Source organism: Ranitomeya imitator, chromosome 1 (assembly GCF_032444005.1).
Source record: "Ranitomeya imitator isolate aRanImi1 chromosome 1, aRanImi1.pri, whole genome shotgun sequence".
In the NCBI taxonomy this organism is placed as follows: domain Eukaryota; kingdom Metazoa; phylum Chordata; class Amphibia; order Anura; family Dendrobatidae; genus Ranitomeya; species Ranitomeya imitator.
The window spans coordinates 520,410,092-520,431,340 of record NC_091282.1 but is presented as its reverse complement, the minus strand read 5'-3'; the positions used below and the strand labels follow the sequence as shown (position 1 = coordinate 520,431,340).

Here is a 21,249-nt window from a genome sequence, read left to right as displayed (position 1 = left end):
TTGGAGCTCCCCCACAAGTGACCCCATTTTGGAAACTAGACCCCCCAAGGAACTAATCTAGATGCATACTGAGCACTTTAAACCCCCAGGTGCTTCACAGAAGTTTATAATGCAGAGCCATGAAAATAAAAAATAATTTTTCTTTTCTCAAAAATGATTTTTTAGCCTGGAATTTCCTATTTTGCCAATGGTAATAGGAGAAATTGGACCACAAATGTTGTTGTCCAGTTTGTCCTGAGTACGCAGATACCCCATATGTGGGGGTAAACCACTGTTTGGGCGCACGGCAGGGCTCAGAAGGGAAGGCACGCCATTTGGCTTTTTAAATGGAAAATTAGCTCCAATCATTAGCGGACACCATGTCGCGTTTGGAGAGCCCCTGTGAGCCTAAACATTGGAGATCCCCCACAAATGACCCCATTTTGGAAACTAGACCCCGAAAGGAACTTATCTAGATATGTGGAGAGCACTTTCAACCCCCAAGTGCTTTACAGAAGTTTATAACACAGAGCCGTGAAAATAATAAATACGTTTTCTTTCCTCAAAAATAATTTTTTAGCCCAGAATTTTTTATTTTCCCAAGGGTTACAGGAGAAATTGGACCACAAAAGTTGTTGTCCAGTTTGTCCTGAGTACGCTGATACCCCATGTGTGGGGGTAAACCACTGTTTGGGCACACGTCGGGGCTCCGAAGGGAAGTAGTGACTTTTGAAATGCAGACTTTGATGGAATGGTCTGCGGACGTCACGTTGCGTTTGCAGAGCCCTTGGTGTGCCTAAACAGTAGAAACCCCCACAAGTGACCCCATTTTAGAAACTAGACCCCGCAAGGAACTTATCTAGATGTGTGGTGAGCACTTTGAACTCCCAAGTGTTTCACAGACGTTTACAACGCAGAGCCGTGAAAATAAAAAATAATTTTTCTTTCCTCAAAAATTATGTTTTAGCAAGCATTTTTTTATTTTCACAAGGGTAACAGGAGAAATTGGACCCCAGTAATTGTTGCGCAGTTTGTCCTGAGTATGCTGGTACCCCATATGTGGGGGTAAACCACTGTTTGGGCACACGTCGGGGCTCGGAATTGAGGGAGCACCATTTGACTTTATGAATACAAGATTGGCTGGAATCAATGGTGGCGCCATGTTGCGTTTGGAGACCCCTGATGTGCCTAAACAGTGGAAACCCCTCAATTCTAACTCCAACACTAACCCCAACCCACCCCTAACCCTAATCCCAACTGTAGCCATAACCCTAATCACACCCCTAACCACAACCCTAATTCCAACCCTAACCCTAAGGCTATGTGCCCACGTTGCGGATTCGTGTGAGATTTTTCAGCATCATTTTTGAAAAATCCGCTGGTAAAGGGCACTGCGTTTTACCTGTGGATTTACCGTGGATTTTTAGTGTTTTTTGTGCGGATTTCACCTGCGGATTCCTATTGAGGAACAGGTGTAAAACGCTGCGGAATCCGCACAAAGAATTGACATGCTGCGGAAAATACAACGCAGCGTTTCCGCACGGTATTTTCCGCACCATGGGCACAGCGGATTTGGTTTTCCATATGTTTACATGGAACTGCAAACCTGATGGAACACTGCTGCGAATCCGCAGCGGCCAATCCGCTGCAGATCCGCAGCAAAATCCGCACCGTGTGCACATAGCCTAATTCTAAAGGTATGTGCACACGCTGCGGAAAACGCTGAGGATCCGCAGCAGTTTCCCATGAGTTTACAGTTCAATGTAAACCTATGGGAAACAAAAATCGCTGTACACATGCTGCGGAAAAACTGCACGGAAACGCAGCGGTTTACATTCCACAGCATGTCACTTCTTTCTGCGGATTCCGCAGCAGTTTTACAACTGCTCCAATAGAAAATCGCAGTTGTAAAACCGCAGTGAAATGCGCAGAAAAACCGCGGTAAATCCGCAATAAATCCACAGCGGTTTAGCACTGCGGATTTATCAAATCCGCAGCGGAAAAATCCGCAGAGGAACAGAATACGTGTGCACATACCGAAACCCTAACCCTACCCCTATTCTAAACTTGGTGTAAAAAAAAAAAAAAATTCTTTATTTTTTTATTGTCCCTACCTATGGGGGTGACAAAGGGGGGGGGTCATTTACTATTTTTTTTTATTTTGATCACTGAGATATAACCTATCTCAGTGATCAAAACTCACTTTGGAACGAATCTGCCGGCCGGCAGATTCGGCGAGCGCACTGCACATGCGCCCGCCATTTTGGAAGATGGCGGCGCCCAGGAAAGAAGACGGACGGATCCCGGGAGGTAAGTATAGGGGGGGGGAGAGATCAGGGCACGGGGGGAGCGTCGGAGCACGGGGGGTGGATCGGAGCATGGGGGGGTGGATCGGAACACGGGGGGGTGGATTGGAGCACGGGGTGGGGGATTGCTGTGCAGGGGGGTGGATCGGAGCACGGGGGGGGATCGGAGCACGGGGGGGTGATCGGAGTGCGGGGGTTTGATTGGAGCACGGGGGGTGTGATTGGAGCACGGGGGGAGCGGACAGGAGGACGGGGGAGCGGAGCACAGGACGGAGGGGAGCGTACCACAGATCGGGGGGCTGGGGGGGCGATCGGTGGGGTGGGGTGGGGGCACATCAGTGTTTCCAGCCATGGCCGATGATATTGCAGCATCGGCCATGGCTGGATTGTAATATTTCACCAGTTTTTTAGGTGAAATATTACAAATCGCTCTGATTGGCTGTTGAAAGTGAAACTGCCAATCAGAGCGATCGTAGCCACGGGGGGGTGAAGCCACCCCCCCTGGGCTAAACTACCACTCCCCCTGTCCCTGCAGGCCGGGTGAAATTGGAGTTAACCCTTTCACCCGGCCTGCAGGGACGCGATCTTTCTGTGACACAGCATATGCGTCACAGGTCGGATTGGCACCGACTTTCATGACGCATACGCTGTGTCACAGGTCGGGAAGGGGTTAAAGATGTTATGGTGGGGTTCCCGGCGCCTACAGGTCTGAATGAGTCCATGACTATGGCTATTCAGATTGATCGGCGTTTACGGGAGCGCAAACCTGTGCACCATTTGGCGGTGTCTTCTGAACAGGCACCTGAGATAATGCAATGTGATAGAATTCAGTCCAGAAGTGAACGGCAAAATTATAGGCGGAAAAATGGATTGTGTTTTTATTGTGGTGATTCAGCTCATGTTATATCAGCATGCTCTAAACGCACAAAAAAGGTTGATAAGTATGTTGCCATTGGTACTTTACAGTCTAAGTTCATTCTGTCTGTGATGCTGATTTGTTCATTATCATCCATTTCCGTCGATGCCTATGTGGATTCAGGCGCTGCCCTGAGTCTTATGGATTGGTCATTTGCCAATCGCTGTGGGTTTAGTCTGGAACCTCTGGAAGTTCCTATTCCTTTGAAAGGAATTGACTCTACACCTTTGGCTATGAATAAACCTCAGTACTGGACACAAGTGACCATGCGTATGACTCCCGTTCATCAGGAGGTGATTCGCTTCCTGGTACTGTATAATTTACATGATGTCTTAGTGCTTGGTCTGCCATGGTTACAAACTCATAACCCAGTCCTGGACTGGAAAACAATGTCTGTGTTAAGCTGGGGATGTCAGGGGGTTCATGATGATGCATCTCCGATTTCTATCGCTTCATCTACTCCTTCTGAGGTTCCGGTATTTTTGTCTGATTATCGGGAGGTTTTTGAGGAGCCTAAGCTCAGTTCGCTTCCTCCTCACAGGGATTGCGATTGTGCTATAGATTTGATTCATGGCAGTAAATTCCCTAAAGGTCGTTTGTTCAATCTGTCAGTGCCAGAGCATACTGCTATGCATCTTCGTCCCCTTTGGGAGCAGGTTTTTTTTTTGTGGCCAAAAAAGATGGTTCCTTGAGGCCTTGCATAGATTATCGTCTTTTGAATAAGATTACAGTCAAATATCAGTATCCTTTGCCATTGTTGACTGATTTGTTCGCATTAAGGGGGCTAAATGGTTCACTAAGATTGATCTTCGGGGTGCGTATAATCTTGTGCGGATAAGGCAGGGTGATGAGTGGAAAACCGCATTTAATACGCCTGAGTATTTGGTGATGCCTTTTGGACTTTCTAATGCTCCTTCTGTCTTCCAGTCTTTTATGCACGATATTTTCCGTGAATATCTGGATAAATTTATTATCGTGTATTTGGATGATGTTTTGGTTTTTTCTGATGACTGGGAGTCTCATGTTCAGCAGGTCAGGAAGGTGTTTCAGGTCCTGGGGGCCAATTCTTTGTTTGTAAAGGGTTCTAAATGTCTCTTTGGAGTCCAGAAGATTTCTTTTTTGGGGTATATTTTTTCCCCTTCTACTATTGAGATGGATCCCATCAAGGTTCAGGCTATTTGTGACTGGACGCAGCCTACATCTCTTAAGAGTCTACAGAAGTTCTTGGGCTTTGCTAATTTTTATCGTCGCTTCATAACTAATTTTTCTAGTGTTGTTAAGCCTTTGACGGATTTGACTAAAAAGGGTGCTGATGTTACTGATTGGTCTCCTGCGGCTGTGGAGGCCTTTCAGGAACTTAAGCGCCTGTTTTCTTCTGCTCCTGTGTTGCGTCAGCCAGATACGTCGCTTCCTTTTCAGGTTGAGGTTGATGCTTCCGAGATCGGAGCGGGGGCGGTTTTGTCACAGAGAAGCTCCGATGGCTCAGTGATGAAGCCATGTGCGTTCTTTTCTAGAAAATTTTCGCCCGCTGAACGGAATTATGATGTTGGTAATCGGGAGCTTTTGGCCATGAAGTGGGCATTTGAGGAGTGGCGTCATTGGCTTGAGGGTGCTAGACATCGTGTGGTGGTCTTGACTGATCACAAAAATCTGATGTACCTTGAGTCTGCCAAGCGTCTGAATCCTAGACAGGCTCGTTGGTCGCTGTTTTTCTCCCGTTTCAATTTTGTGGTTTCATACCTGCCAGGTTCAAAGAATGTGAAGGCGGATGCTCTTTCTAGGAGTTTTGTGCCTGACTCCCCTGGAAATTCTGAGCCCACTGGTATCCTTAGGGATGGGGTGATTTTGTCGGCTGTCTCCCCAGACTTGCGACGTGCTTTGCAGGAGTTTCAGGCGGATAAACCTGATCGTTGTCCGCCTGAAAGACTGTTTGTTCCGGATAATTGGACCAGTAGAGTCATCTCCGAGGTCCATTCTTCTGTGTTGGCAGGTCATCCTGGAATATTTGGTACTAGAGACTTGGTGGCCAGGTCTTTATGGTGGCCTTCCTTGTCGAGGGATGTTCGTTCTTTCGTGCAGTCTTGTGGAGTTTGCGCTCGGGCTAAGCCTTGCTGTTCTCGGGCCAGTGGATTGTTGTTACCTTTGCCTATCCCGAAGAGGCCTTGGACGCACATTTCCATGGACTTTATTTCGGATCTCCCTGTCTCTCAAAAAATGTCCGTCATATGGGTTGTGTGTGACCGCTTTCCTAAGATGGTTCATCTGGTACCCTTGCCTAAGTTACCTTCCTCCTCTGAGTTGGTCCCTCTGTTTTTTCAAAACGTGGTCCCTTTGCATGGCATTCCGGAGAACATCGTTTCTGACAGGGGATCCCAGTTTGTGTCTAGATTTTGGCGGACGTTCTGTGCTAAGATGGGCATTGATTTGTCCTTTTCGTCTGCATTCCATCCCCAGACGAATGGCCAGACGGAACGAACTAATCAGACTTTAGAAACTTATTTAAGGTGTTTTGTTTCTGCTGATCAAGATGACTGGGTTTCCTTTTTGCCGCTTGCCGAGTTTGCCCTTAATAATCGGGCTAGTTCTGCTACCTTGGTTTCTCCTTTCTTTTGTAATTCGGGGTTTCATCCTCGTTTTTCCTCTGGTCAGGTGGAGCCTTCTGATTGAGTCATGTGGTGGACAATTTGAAGTTGTCCCAGGAGAGGGCTCAGCAGTTTGCTAATCGCCGTCGCCGCGTGGGTCCTCGACTTTTTGTTGGGGACTTGGTGTGGTTGTCTTCTCGTTTTGTTCCTATGAAGGTCTCTTCTCCTAAGTTCAAGCCTCGGTTCATCGGTCCCTATAGGATCTTGGAAATTCTTAACCCTGTGTCGTTTCGTTTGGATCTCCCGGCATCGTTTGCTATTCATAATGTGTTCCATCGGTCGTTGTTGCGGAAGTATGAGGTACCTGTCGTTCCTTCGCTTGAGCCTCCTGCTCCGGTGCTGGTGGAGGGTGAATTGGAGTATGTTGTGGAGAAGATCTTGGATTCTCGTGTTTCCAGACGGAAACTCCAGTATTTGGTCAAGTGAAAGGGTTATGGTCAGGAGGATAATTCTTGGGTGATTGCCTCTGATGTTCATGCTGCCGATTTGGTCCGTGCTTTTCATAGGGCTCATCCTGGTCGCCCTGGTGGTTCTCGTGAGGGTTCGGTGACCCCTCCTCAAGGGGGGGGTACTGTTGTGAGTTCTGTTTTTGGGCTCCCTCTGGTAGTTACTGATGGTACTGGGTGACTTGTGTTCTCTGCGGTCTCTGGTGTCCACCTGTTCCATCAGGTTATGGGAGTTTCCTATTTAACCTGGCTTTTTTGTCATTTCCTCGCCGGCTATCAATGTAATCAGCGTGTCTTTTTACCTCTGCTCCCTGCGTCTGTTATCTTCAGGACAAGCGAAGTTTTGATTTTCCTGTTCCACGTTTTGCTTAATTTTTGTCTTAGTCCAGCTTGCAGATATGTGATTCCTTGCTGCTGGTTGCTCTAGTGGGCTGAAATTACTCCTCATGTTCCATGAGTTGGCACATGAGTTCAAGTAATTTCAGGATGGTTTTTTTTTTAAGGGTTTTTCGCTGACCGCGCAGTTCACTTTTGTATCCTCTGCTATCTAGCTTTAGCGGGCCTCATTTTTGCTGATTCTATTTTCATAACTACGTATGTGCTTTCCTCTCATTTCACCGTTATTACATGTGGGGGGCTGCTATTTCTGTGGGGTGTTTCTCTGGAGGCAAGTGAGGTCTGTGTTTCTTCTTATAGGGGAAGTTAATCCTTCGGCTGGCGCGAGACGTCTAGGAATCATCGTAGGCACGTTCCCCGGCTACTGCTAGTTGTGTGTTTAGGTTCAGGATCGCGGTCAGCTCAGGTTCCATCACCCTAGAGCTTGTTTTGTTTTTGTGCTTGTCCTTTTGTGATCCCCTGCCATTGGGATCATGACACCGTACACTGTTCCATTATGGTTTATGGCCCCCATAAGATGCTCCATAGTGTATGCCCCCGTACACTGCTCCATTATGGTTTATGGCCCCATAAGATGCTCCATAGTATATGCCCCGTACACTGCTCCATTATGGTTTATGGCCCCATAAGATGCTCCATTGTATATGCCCCCGTACACTGCTCCATTATGGTTGATGGCCCCCTTAACATGCTCCATTCTATATGCCCCCGTACACTGCTCCATTATGGTTGATGGCCCCCTTAACATGCTCCATTCTATATGCCCCCGTATGCTGCTGCTGCAATATTAAAAAAAAAAAAAAAAAAAAAAATAGGGATTTTTGTGTACTCACCGTAAAATCCTTTTCTCCGAGCCATTCATTGGGCGACACAGACCGTGGGTGTATGCTGCTGCCAATAGGAGGCTGACACTAAGTGATACAAAAAAAAAGTTAGCTCCTCCCCTGCAGTATATACCCTCCTGCTGGCTCTCAGCTAACCAGTTCGGTGCAAAAGCAGTAGGAGATCAATAACAATATATGAGCGTATAGCATGTCATATTCTAAAAAACAAGCATAAGCTAATAACAGGGTGGGAGCTGTGTCCCCCAATGAATGGCTCGGAGAAAAGGATTTTACGGTGAGTACACAAAAATCCGTATTTCTCCTTCGCCTCATTGGGGGACACAGACCGTGGGACATCCCAAAGCAGTCCCTGGGTGGGGACAACAATAGATCAGGCCCTGTGTAACCGCTACTTACAAGTGCGCCACCGCGGCCTGCAGAGTCCGCCTGCCCAGACTCACATCTGTGGAAGTGTGGGAATTATAGTGCTTCAAGAATGCATGCGGACTGGATGAATCCGCAAGCTTGCAGGCGTGCCTTGCTGACGCCTGGTGCCTAGAACCCTTGATAGACAGGGAGATAGGCTGACATCTAGCACGGAAGGACTCCTGGATGGTGAAAAGAATTCACCATGTTATCATGGTCGATGAAACGGCTAAACTCTTCCTGAAAATGACAGGAAGCCTTCCTCTACCGTCAGGAAGCCCAAATAAAATGTCCAACCTTCAGAAGGACGCTGTCCTCAAGACGTACCTACTCAGAGCACTCACTTCGTCCAGAATATGGGGGATCTTATTCCATTTTGTGGACTGGAGCCAAAAGAGATGAGGGAAGAACTATGCCCTCATAACAGTGGTAATACAGTACCACCTTGGTAACAAGGGATGGAGATGGCCTGAGGACAACCTTGCCTCGAAGGTAATAAGGGAAAAAAGTCTGAAAGAGCAGAGAAGCTAGCTCCGAAGACTCATCAGAGTGAGAATATCGCAGAGGAGAACGGGACGACTTTCCCTGATAGTAAAGTCTGCCCGGATGAAAAAGGAGCCTACTGTAAGGCTCCTAGGAATAATAAGGTCCCAATGATCTAACGGTATGCGATAGGGAAGAACTACGCGTGAAAACTCACTGTGAGAAAGTCCCTACTTGCAGTTGTGCTGCGATAAGGCGAGAAGATACTAGCTCCGCAAACAAAAAACGGACGTGGTCAGTGCGGATCTCTGAGGATCACTGGGGCCCCTTTCTGCTTCCGAAAGGCTTTCGGAAGCAGTGGAAGGGGAGTTATGGAAACTGGTACCACGGCAGAACCAGAGCATGGAGAGCGATGGCTCTTGGATCTCGAGGCCGAACCACGAACTCGAGTACATTGGCCTTCAGTCTGGATGTCATCCCACCTACAACTGGAGAGCTCCAGTAAGGACAGATCTGATGGAAGACTTCGGGGTGAAGTTCCCACTGACTTGAGGCGGAACCCTGACGGCTGAATTTGTTTGCCGTTCAGAGTTTTACTTCTGGGATATATACTGCCGAGATCACCGAATAATAGACTTCGGCCCATCAGAGAAAGTGAGGTACCTCAGTCATGGCGCCTGATCGTGGGTACCTGCTAGATGACTGACGTAAGGCACGGCCGTGGCATTATCCAATTGAATTCGGATAGGGTAACCCGCCAGAAGGCAGTGACCTGATGTAAGACTACCGTTCGGATCTCCAGAACAATGATGGGGAGAAGAAGACTGGCATTGGTAGTTACTAATAACCATTGAACCGGGAGAAAGGCCCTGGATAAAGAAGGAGCTCAGAGACTATTGTCTGAAAGTCTATTTGACTTGCTGAAAACGAGCGGAGCGAAGGAAACCGTTTCCATTGTCGTCACCATTTTTGCTCAGAACTCTCTTAGCAAATCGAATGAAATGAGGGGTGAGTAATCAAGTCCTCAGAACTCTCCTTGCGCGAGCTCCCTGTTGAAGGGCCATGACCTTGTCTCGAGGAAGAATTACCATCCTTCTAGAAGTGTGCAGGATCATCCTCAAAAAGGATATCTGCTGGGCTGGAAATGAGGCGAACTTGTCTAAGTGTAGCTGCCAGCCCAGGAGAGAATGTATCGCAAGAGATATAGACGACTCAGCGTAGTCCTGGAAGGGCGGCTAGACAGACCAAACAGGGCAGGACGAACACGCCTCTAGAGTGCAAGAGAAACATGACATCCGCCATGACCCGAGCGAACACTCTGGGTGCGGAAGCAAGGCCAAAGGACAAGGTTGTGACATGAAAATGCTGTTGACGAATGGAAAGGCGAAGGAGTTTTTGCAGAGGGCAAGCAACCCGAATGTCGATGGATGCCGGAAACTGCACCTTTTTCTGTTGAAGTAATGGCTGAGCGGAGGAACTCCATCCAAAGAAGGAGGACCATGTCAAAGGTTGTTAGAAGTTTGAGGTCCAGGGTCGATCTTACTTTTCGTTCCCCTGTTTGGAACCAAGATCCCTTAGATCTAGACTGTGCTGGACAATCCTTATACAAATCCTTTGTCAGTCTCCCGCTCAAAGGATTTGATTGGCCAGTTGTTGCTGGTGTGAATCAAGGTAGTTAAGGTCTCCAGCCAGGAGACCATTGCTCTAGCAATCCATGCGGCCGCTAGGGAGGATAGAGCGCTGGACTCGAAGCCGCAAAACGGAACAAACCAGATTTGCCATCTGACAGTCCGTGGTATTTTTAATTGATGACCCATCAGGTAGGGATACTGGTAGGAATACCACAGGAGATTCTACCCGGTTAATCTGCCTCATGGCAGAATGTGCGGCTGCATCCAGCAGGTCATAGTCTCTTGCCATCTCCTCTTTTCACGGTGCAGAGATAAAAATTAGGCACCCTCGATCCATCAACCTCTTAACAGGGAAGTGGAGAGGAATTGTCTGCCTTCTTGCATCATCCACTAAATAGTAGTGATGCAGAGGGGGGAGCTCGTACGCCAAAAAGGGTGCCTCTATATGTCCACAGAGTTCAGGTCTCCAGGTGGACAGGACAGGTTGTCTGGCGTTAGGCCTGGATGCAGAAGAGGAAACATGGAGACGACACTCCGTGTGCTCGTCTGTTGATGGTGTGGGGAGATCGGTGCCCTTTAAAAGGACAAATGAATTGAATGGCAAATGCTCTCGAGGGAGTTAGTCTCTGAAGCTCTGGCAAGCTCAGGCAATGTCCAATCCATATTCAGAGCCTTTTGTCATCAAATCATTGGTGAGGGAGCAGGAAACGAAAAACTTCCGTTTTCTAGATGCCTGTATGTTTCTAGACGCCTGCACGTTTCTAGAATACTTGCGGCCCCTGCTAGCCGACGGCTCCCATGTAGGATAGGGACCATGTATATTGGTCCTGCGAGCACTCCAAACACAGAGGGTACACAGAGGGATTCAATCTCTTGGTCAGAGAACCATGGATTGGTCAGTGAAGAAGTCCACTGAGGGGAACTAGAGGATAAAGCTGGGGTCGGCGGCGGAGGGCTCCTCGGACTGATCAAGCGCCTTTAAGACCAGGAAATATTGGTCATACGCCTTTAAGACCAGGAAATATTGGTCATGCGCCTTTAAGAACAGAGAATACCGGCAATGCGCCTTTAAGACCGGGGAATACTGGTCATGCGCCTTTAAGACCAGAGCATACTGGCCATGCGCCTTTAAGACCAGAGAATACTGGTCATGCACCTTTAAGACCAGAGAATACTGGTCATGCACCTTTAAGACCAGAGAATACTGGTCATGCACCTTTAAGACCAGAGAATACTGGTCATGCACCTTTAAGACCAGAGAATACTGGTCATGCACCTTTAAGACCAGAGAATACTGGTCATGCACCTTTAAGACCAGAGAATACTGGTCGTGCACCTTTAAGACCAGGGAATACTGGTCGTAATCTTTTAAGACCAGGGAATACTGGTCATGCGCCTTTAAGACCAGGGAATACTGGTCATGCGCCTTTAAGACAAGGGAATACTGGTCATGCGCCTTTAAGACTGGGAATACTGGCCATATGCCTTTAAGACCAGGCCAGGTACTTCCTTACCCGGGTACTGATGTAGAGTCGATGTGCCCCTTTAATGCAAAAATACTGTCACCCCAGTGTGAGCTGGCCGGGAGGACCAAGATGGCCACTGGGAGCTGCAGAGTTGATAAAATCTCGCAGAGAGCGAGAAGCGCCAATTTGGGGGGCGGAGCCACAGACACGATGTTGAATAGGCCCAAGCCGGGGCCTAAATTTCTGTAGCCGGCGGGCGACACCAGCGGGGCGTTCCAGGCAAGACTTCCAGGATGCGGCCTACAAATCGGCGACTAAATTTTTGCAGCCATCCAGAGCGTTACCTCAGAGAGGTGGGCCACAGGGAAGTGGCTGAGGCTGCCTGTCAGCATGTGGATATCCCACTGAAGATGGATCCACTCACCATTGGTGCGCGTCCCGGCATGGAGCCGCCGCGGATGTGGTTTCAGCGCTGTTCTGTGCAGCGTGGACGGTGCAGGGATAAACCTCAATCCATCATCCGTTTGTTAGGGAGGTGGAGAGGAACCGTCCGCCTCCTTGTGCCATCCGCTTTCACAGTGGTGGGACAGTGGGGGCTGCTCGGACGCCATAGAGAGGGGCCTCTGTACAGCCACGGAGTTCAGTCCGGGTGGACAGGGCCAGTTGTCCGGCATTAGGCCTGGCTCCAGGAGAGGATACATGGAGGCGACACTCCATGTGGTCGCCTGCTGCTGGTGTGGGGAGATCGGAACCATGAAAGGAACCGTCGCCCCTGAAGTGAGCTCAGGCATGGCTTCCCACGTCGCAGGAAAGGGTACGGGGAGGTATACTCGCCTGTTGATGGTTCGGGGGAGATCAGAACCTTGAAAGGAACCGTCGCCCCCTTCACTGTGTTAATTAAAAAATAAAAATTTACAGAAAAGTAAACAATAAAATAAAAACGTTGGGGTCTGAAACAGACCCATGTGCCTCCTACAGACACTAAGCAAGAACTGGTTAGCTGAGAGCCAGCAGGAGGGTGTATACTGCAGGGGAGGAGCTAACTTTTTTTTTGTATCACTTAGTGTCAGCCTCCTATTGGCAGCAGCATACACCCACGGTCTGTGTCCCCCAATGAGGCGAAGGAGAAAAAAAAACATACTCACCTATGGTCGCTGGGCGCCGAGTGCTGGGGGGCCTGAGCAGGCGGGGACACCGGCGCGCTGTGGGGGTCAGGTGCCGGTATCGCCGCCAGCTCAGGCCCCCCAGCACTTGCTATATTCACCTGTCCTCCATTCCACCGCTGAGCGCCGCCATCTTCTCGGCCTGTGACTGGTCAGTCAGAGGGTGGCGCCGGCGCGCATTAAGTGCGTCATCGCGCCCTCTGAACTGAAGGTCACAGGCCGAGGACCGGGAAGATGGCGGCGCTCAGCGGTGGAACGCAGGACAGGTGAATATAGGCGATACTCACCCTCCTGGCGGTCCCTGTTTCTCTGTTGGAGATCGCAGTGTGCGTTCAGTGTGAACGCATACCGCGATCTCCCGGGAGCGTCACTCTGTGAGGCCCAGACTGCGCCGGCGCTTGCACAGTCTATAAAGGCTTCGGACAGAGTGACGCTCCCAGCGTTATATTATAGATATATATATATATTTTTTTTTTTAAATATAATTTATGGATCACATTGTTCTTTAGATAAGATTCCACACAGCTATTGAAATTTAATGCATAGTTTTGTCCAAAATCATATAGTTAAACTAAAACCATAAAAAAAAAAAAATATATATATATATATATATATATATATATATATATATATATATATATATATATATATATATATATATATATATATATATATATTCTACCGTATATATTTTCGAGATTCACTCTGTCCGTATCTACTCTCCCTCTGATCTCCAAATGTCTGTCATATACCGACCACCGGGCTCAGCCACTGCCTTCCTTGACCAATTCTCAGCCTGGCTTCTTCACTTTCTCTCTGCTGACATCCCCACCATCATGATGGGTGACTTTAATATCCCTACTGACACCCGCCAGCCAGCAGCCTCCAAGCTCCTGGCCCTTACCTCATCCTTTGGACTTACTCAGTGGTCCTCCACAACCACCCACGTCACCCATCTCTGTTCCTCATCTAATCTCACAACCTCTCCCTTCCCCCTATCTGACCACCATCTATTCACCTCATCCTTGTCCTCCTCACACGCCCCCCATGTCCAGCCACGACCATCCTTGCAGAAACCTTGCACACCTAGACTTTCACAGACTCTCAAGACTCTTCTACCCCTGTCCTCCATATCTTCACTTCACGACACAGACAGCGCCACCACTTTCTATAACTCCACCATCACATCAGCCATAGACTCAGTCTCCCCTCTCATGCATGGCAAAGTGCGACAAATCAATAGCAACCCTGGCATAACAACCTCACTAAAAAACTCTGACAAGCATCCAGGGTCACAGAGCGGCGTTGGAAATAAAACACACCTGCCAGACGACTTCACTGCTTTCAAATAAGCTACACTTGCCTTCACTTCTGCTAAACAGACCTATTTCACTTACCTTGTATCTTCATTATCATACAACCGAAAACAACGGTTCAGCACATTTAACTCTCCTCCGCCCACCACTGCCACCTCCAACTCCCCTCATCTCTTCTGAGGACTTTGCCTTCTACTTCAAAAATAAGATCGACCAAACAAGGCAAACCTTTACTGTTCCACCACCCCAACCACTCCATATACCAGACCTCTGCCCTTCCCTAATAACTTCCCTCTCCAACATCACTGAAGGAGAACCTACTTACCTCCTTTTCAAATCACACTTCACCACCTGTGCACTTGACCCCATCCCTTCCCACCTGCTCCCCAACCTCACTAACATGCTCATTCCAGCCCTAACCCATCTCTTCAACCTATCGCTATCTTCTGGTACCTTCCCCTCTTTCTTCAAACATGCCACCATCACACCCATCCTCAAAAAAGCTAACCTTGTCCCAACTGCTATGCCCAGCTATCGCCCCATATCACTGCTCCCGTTTGCTTCCAAACTCCTTGAGCAGCATGTCCATGCTCAACTTTCCTCCAACCTCTCATCTAACTCTCTCCTTGACAACCTCCAATCTGGCTTCCACCCCCACCACTCCACCGAAACTGATCTGACAAAAATTATAAATGACTTACAGCCAAAGCTAACAGACAGTTCTCCATCCTCTTCCTTCTCAACCTGTCCTCTGCTTTCGACACAGTTGACCACTGCCTACTGCTACATGTTCTTTCTTCCCTTGGCATCAAAGGCCTTGCCCTGTCCTGGATTGCCTCATACCTTTCCAACCGCACATTTAGCGTTTCACACTCCCTCACTACCTCCTCATCCCGCCCTCTCTCTGTTGGAGTCCATCAAGGCTCTGTCCTAGGGCCCCTACTTTTTTCCATCTATACCCTTGGCCTGGGACAACTCTTAAAGTCCCATGGCTTCCAGTACCACCTGTATGTGGACGACACTCAGATCTACCTCTCTGGCGCAGATGTCAACTCTCTGCTGTCCAGAATCCCGGAGTGTCTGTAAGCCATATCCTCCTCCTTCAACTCTCGCTTCCTAAAACTAATGTAGACAAAACCAAACTCATTATCTTTCCCCATCTCGCGTATCTCCCCTACCTGATCTATCTATTACGGTAAACGGCATCACGCTCTCTCCCGCACCTGAAATCCGCTGCCTCGGGGTAACTCTCGACTTTGCCCTGTCCTTCTAACCGCCTGTCCAAACTCTTGCCACCTCCTGTCGCCTCCAATTCAAAAATATTGCCAGAATCCATCCCTTCCTCAGCCCACAATTTACTAAAACTCTTGTGCATGCCCTCATCATCTCTCGCCTCGATTACTGCAACACCCTCCTCTGTGGCCTCCCAGTTAACTCTGTTGCACCGCTCCAGTCTGTCCTCAACTCTGCTGCCCGGCTAATCCACCTCTCTCCTCGCTACTCCCCTGTTCCTCCCCTCTTCAAATCCCTCTACTAGCTCCCAATTCCCCAACGAATCCAGTTCAAACTACTAACACTGATCTACAAAGCCATCCACAACCTGTCCCCTCCCTATATCTCTGAACTAATCGCCCACTATCTTCCCTAACGTAACGTAATCTTCGATCCTCCCAAGACCTTCTACTCTCCTCCACACTTATTTCTTCCTCACACAACCGCCTCCAAGATTTCTCCCGAATATCCCCTATCCTCTCTGGAATTCCACACCTCAACACGTCCGATTATCTACCACCCTCAGATCCTTCAGACGGAACCTGAAAATGAATCTCTTCAGGAAAGCCTACAGCCTGCAGTAACCATTCTGATGCCTCACCACCACCCGGGCTGCCATCTCACCAACCACCCGAGTTGTGGCTTCAACAACCACCCGAGTTGCCGACTCACCACCACCAGAGATGCCGCACCCTTGACCTTCTTTCTCTTTCTCATTATCCCGCAGAATGTAAGTCCGCAAGGACAGGGTCCTCTCCCCTCTGTACCGGTCTGTCATTGTAAATTTGTTTACAGTAAACGATATCTATAACCCTATACGTAACCCCTTTTCTCATGTACTTATGGAATTAATGGTGCTATATAAGTAAATAATAATAATAACACCGTATATACACAGCCTGGTTGGGGCGGGGTTAGCTTTCTCAGCTCTGCTGCATTCTAAACCTAAAAGCTTTGTGTCAGAACGGCTGCACCCAGTAATCTAAGTGATACATCGCTCTCTTTGTAGACATCAGGCTGCGCTCAGATAAAGTAGCAAAAACCTGCTGACAGATTCCCTTTAAAAGAAACTGTTTAAGCAAAGTCTGCATGGACACCAGTGGCAGCTATACATATTGTAGACACCAACAATAATGCAGAGCTTCTGATCCCCATTTCTCAGTTAAATTAAGGATTACATAAAGCAAACTGCTTACCTGCGAGCTGACTTGTTACAGCCTGAAATGGTAACTGTCTGAATTTATCCATCAGAGGTAGGACTTGTCTTGAGTTCACAAGCTCATGACGGCCGTAGTCAAGCTCATACACAGATACAAGACCATTTGTAAGGATTCCTCTCAAAAGAACCCTGTACCACCTATATATAAAAAGACATTTATAAAACGTAAAATATTTTTTATATTCCAGACTCCTAATAACCACTGTAAATACGCTGATGCTAGAACTTCCATGTACACATAACACCGTGATGTAATTTAAGCAAGCTAATCATTGATATCTGTTCTATATCTGGATACATGGGAGGGAATTGCACAGAAGATAGAGGAAAGGCCGGATAAAGTGAATATGCTCTACTGATGCCGCTGGCAGGGGTTCTTCTACACTGCCGATTTATATCACATTACTCCTCTCTGCCATTTCCTTTGAAGTAGCATCATAGAGCGGGGGACCCACCAGTGCACTACAAAGAGCTCAGTGGCAATACATAAAAACTGAACAGCGTATATGTACGGCCACTTACACGTGCTTCCCACAAAATTAGAATATCATCAAAAAGTTAATTTCAGTTCTTCAATACAAAAAGTGAAACTCATTACATAGGGTCATTACAAACAGAGTGATCTATTTCAGGTGTTTATTTCTGTTATTGTTCAGGATTATGGCTTTCAGCCAATGAAAACCCAAAAGTCATTATCTCAGTAAATTAGATTAACAAAAAACACCTGCAAAGGCTTCGTAAGCGCTTAAAATGGTCCCTAAGTCTGTTTCAGTAGGCTCCATAATCATGGGGAAGACTGTTGATTTGACAGATCTCCAGAAGTAAGTCATTGACACACTCCACAAGGAGGGTAAGCCACAAAAGGTCATTGCTAAAGAAGCTGGCAGTTCACAGAGCGCTGAATCCAAGCATATTAATGGACAGCTGAGTGGAAGGAAAAAGTGTGGTAGAAAAGGTCTTAGCAGCCTTGAAAGGTTTGTTAAGAAAAGGTCATTCAAAAATTTGGGGGAGATTCACAAGGAGTGGACTGCTACTGGAGTCATTGCTTCAAGAGTCAGTACACACAGACATATCCAGGACATGGGCTACAAGTGTCGAATTTCTTGTGTCAATCCACTCGTGACCAATAGTCAACGCTAGAAGCCTCTTACCTGGGCCAAGGAGAAAAAAAACTGGTACTGTTGCTCAGTGGTCCAAGGTGCTGCTTTCAGATGAAAGTAAATTTTGCATTTCACTTGGAAATCAAGGACCCGGAGTCTGGAGGAAGAGTGGAGAGGCACACAATCCAAGCTGCTTGAGGTCTAGTGTGAAGTTTCCACAATCCGTGATGGTTTGGGGAGACATGTCATCTGATGGTGAGGGTCCACTGTGTTTTATCAAGACCAAAGTCAGCGCAGTAGTCTACCTGGAAATTTTTAGAGTACTTCATGCTTCCCTCTGCTGACAAGCTTTTTGGAGATGGAAATTTCATTCTCCAGCAGGACTTGGTAACTGTCCACACTGCCAAAAGTACCAATACCTGGTTTACAAACAACAGTATCACTGTCGAGCCTGGGAACTTTTGAGAATATTTTCCCGCGCTCGAGTTCATATGAGGACATCCAGCAGAGAGCGCATCACCGCGACTGAAGGTAACTACAGGTCATTGACCTACTGTACATTCCATTAATTCCCCAGGGTTTTACAGGCAGGAGCACAGCTGCATTAGCAAAGCTTCTGCTTGTAAAATTAGTTAACCCCTTCAGATGGATTTACATCGTGGGACGTGACAGAACGACGGAAGGTATGGGATATTGTTTTTTATTTTATTTTTTTTACAGAACGAGGGTCTTCAGGTGGATTACCAGTATAATAAAATATTACAAAAACCTGTGTATTTATTTCATTAAAATACTTTGTAATAATGTGTGTGTGTGTTTTAACCATTTCATACTATTGGATTAATAATGGATAGGTGTCATAATTGACGCCTCTCCATTATTAATCTGGCTTAATGTCACCTTACAATAGCAAGGTGATATTAACCCTTCATTACCCCATATCCCACCACTACGGGGGAGTGGGAAGAGAGTGGCCAAGTGCCAGAATAGGCGCATCTTCCAGATGTGCCTTTTCTGGGGTGGCTGGGGGCAGTTGTTTTTAGCCGGGGGGGGGGGGGGGGGGGGGGGGCAATAACCATGGACCCTCTCCAGGCTATTAATATCTGCCCTCAGTCATTGGCTTTACCATTCTGGCGGAGAAAATTGCGCGGGAACCCAAGCCAATTTTTTTCGCGATTTAACCCTTTAATTTAATAGCTAGAGCGCCCAAATTTTGCACATACACACTACTAACATTATTAGTGTGGAATATGCAAAAACAAAAGGGATATGTGATGGTTTACTGTATGTAAACCATGTCTCATATCATGTCGGGTTTGAGAAGGAGATAGGAAAAACCGGCAATTGAATTGAATTACCGGCTTTTAAGCTATCTAGCGCTGTATGATATATATACATATACACATACTAGCTGAAGAGCCCGGCGTTGCCTGGGCATAGTAAATATCTGTGGTTAGTTATAGCACCTCACTTCTCTTATTTTCCCAATCACATCTCTCATTTTCTCCCTCACATCTCTCATTTTCTCCCTCACTCCTCTCATTCCCCCTTAACACTTGTCATTTCAACCTCACATCTGTCATTTTCTGATCACTACACTATTTTTCCTCACTCCTCTCATTTTGCACTCACACCTTTTCATTTTCGCCTCACACCTCTCATTTTCACCTCATCACCTCAGTATATACATGTTTGTCATCTCCCTTATATATAGTATACATCTGTATGTCATCTCCTGTATATAGTATATACCTGTATGTCATCTCCCCTGTATATAATATATACCTGCTGTGTGTCATCTCCCCTATATATAGTATATACCTGAATGTCATCTCCTTCTATATATAGTATATACCTGTATGTCATCTCCTCCTGTATATAGTATATACCTGTGTGTCATCTCCCCTGTATATAGTATATATCTGTGTGTCATCTCCTCCTGTATTAGACCTCGTTCACACGTTATTTGCTCAGTATTTTTACCTCAGTATTTGTAAGCTAAATTGGCAGCCTGATAAATCCCCAGCCAACAGGAAGCCCTCCCCCTGGCAGTATATATTAGCTCACACATACACATAATAGACAGGTCATGTGACTGACAGCTGCCGTATTTCCTATATGGTACATTTGTTGTAGTTTGTCTGCTTATTAATCAGATTTTTATTTTTGAAGGATAAGACCAGACTTGTGTGTGTTTTAGGGCGAGTTTCGTTTGTCAAGTTGTGTGTGTTGAGTTGCGTGTGGCGACATGCATGTAGCGACTTTTGTGAGATGAGTTTTGTGTGGCAACATGCGTGTAGCAACTTTTTGTGTGTCTAGTTGCATGTGACAGGTTAGTGTAGCAACTTGTGTGCAGCAAGTTTTGCGCATGGCGAGTTTTGTGTGGTGCCTTTTGAGTATGTGCAAGTTTTGTGTGAGGCAAATTTTGCATGTGTTGCAACTTTTGTGCATGTGGCAATTTTTCCGCATGTGCAAGTTTTGCGTGTGGCGAGTTTTTCATGAGCTGAGTTTTGCACTTGTGGCGAGTTTTGCAAGAGCCTAGTTTTTGCATGTGGCGAGTTCTGCGCGTGGCGAGTTTTGAGCGGCGACTTTTGTGTTTTGACTTTTATGTGGCGAGGTTGGCGTATGTGTGGTGAAATGTGTGCTGAGGGTGATATGTGTTCAAGCACGTGGTAGTGTGTGGCGCATTTTGTGTGTGTGTTCATATCCCCGTGTGTGGTGAGTATCCCATGTCGGGGCCCCACCTTAGCAACTGTATGGTATATACTCTTTGGCGCCATCGCTCTCACTCTTTACGTCCCCCTTGTTCACATCTGGCAGCTGTCAATTTGCCTCCTACACTTTTCCTTTCATTTTTTCCCATTATGTAGATAGGGGCAAAATTGTTTGGTGAATTGGAACGCGCGGGGTTAAAATTTCGCCTCACAACATAGCCTATGATGCTCTCGGGGGCCAGACGTGTGACTGTGCAAAATTTTGTGGCTGTAGCTGCGACGCCTCCAACACTTTTCCTTTCACTTTTTTCCCCATTATGTAGATAGGGGCAAAATTGTTTGGTGAATTGGAACGCGCGGGGTTAAAATTTCACCTCACAACGAAGCCTATGACGCTCTCGGGGTCCAGAGGTGTGACTGTGCAACATTTTGTGACTGTAGCTGCGACGGTGCAGATGCCAATCCCGGACATACACACACACATTCAGCTTTATATATTCGATATATATATACATGTATGTATGTATGTATGTATGTATGTATGTATGTATGTATGTATGTATGTATGTATGTATGTATATATATATATATCTAATATATAAAGCTGAATGTGTGTATGTGTGTATGTATGTCCGGGATTGGCATCTGCACCGTCGCAGCTACAGCCACAAAATTTTGCACAGTCACACGTCTGGACCCCGAGAGCGTCATAGGCTATATTGTGAGGTGAAATTTTAACCCCGCGCGTTCCAATTCACCAAACAATTTTGCCCCTATCTACATAATGGGGAAAAAGTGAAAGGAAAAGTGTTGGAGGCGTTGAAGCTACAGCCACAAAATTTTGCACAGTCACACGTCTGGACCCCGAGAGCGTCATAGGCTATGTTGTGAGGCGAAATTTTAACCCCGCGCGTTCCAATTCACCAAACAATTTTGCCCCTATCTACATA

The 21,249-nt window shown here is 47.1% G+C and overlaps 1 protein-coding gene across 1 annotated transcript in view; it reads right to left on the bottom strand.

Annotated features, from left to right (window-relative positions):
- TDRD7 (tudor domain containing 7) overlaps nt 1-21,249 on the bottom strand; it is a 161,333-nt gene that overhangs the window by 16,512 nt on the left and 123,572 nt on the right. The window contains exon 16 of the mRNA XM_069766726.1: nt 16,463-16,623. Within this exon, the coding sequence (XP_069622827.1) occupies nt 16,463-16,623 (161 nt within the window). The remainder of the gene's footprint in view (nt 1-16,462; nt 16,624-21,249) is intronic.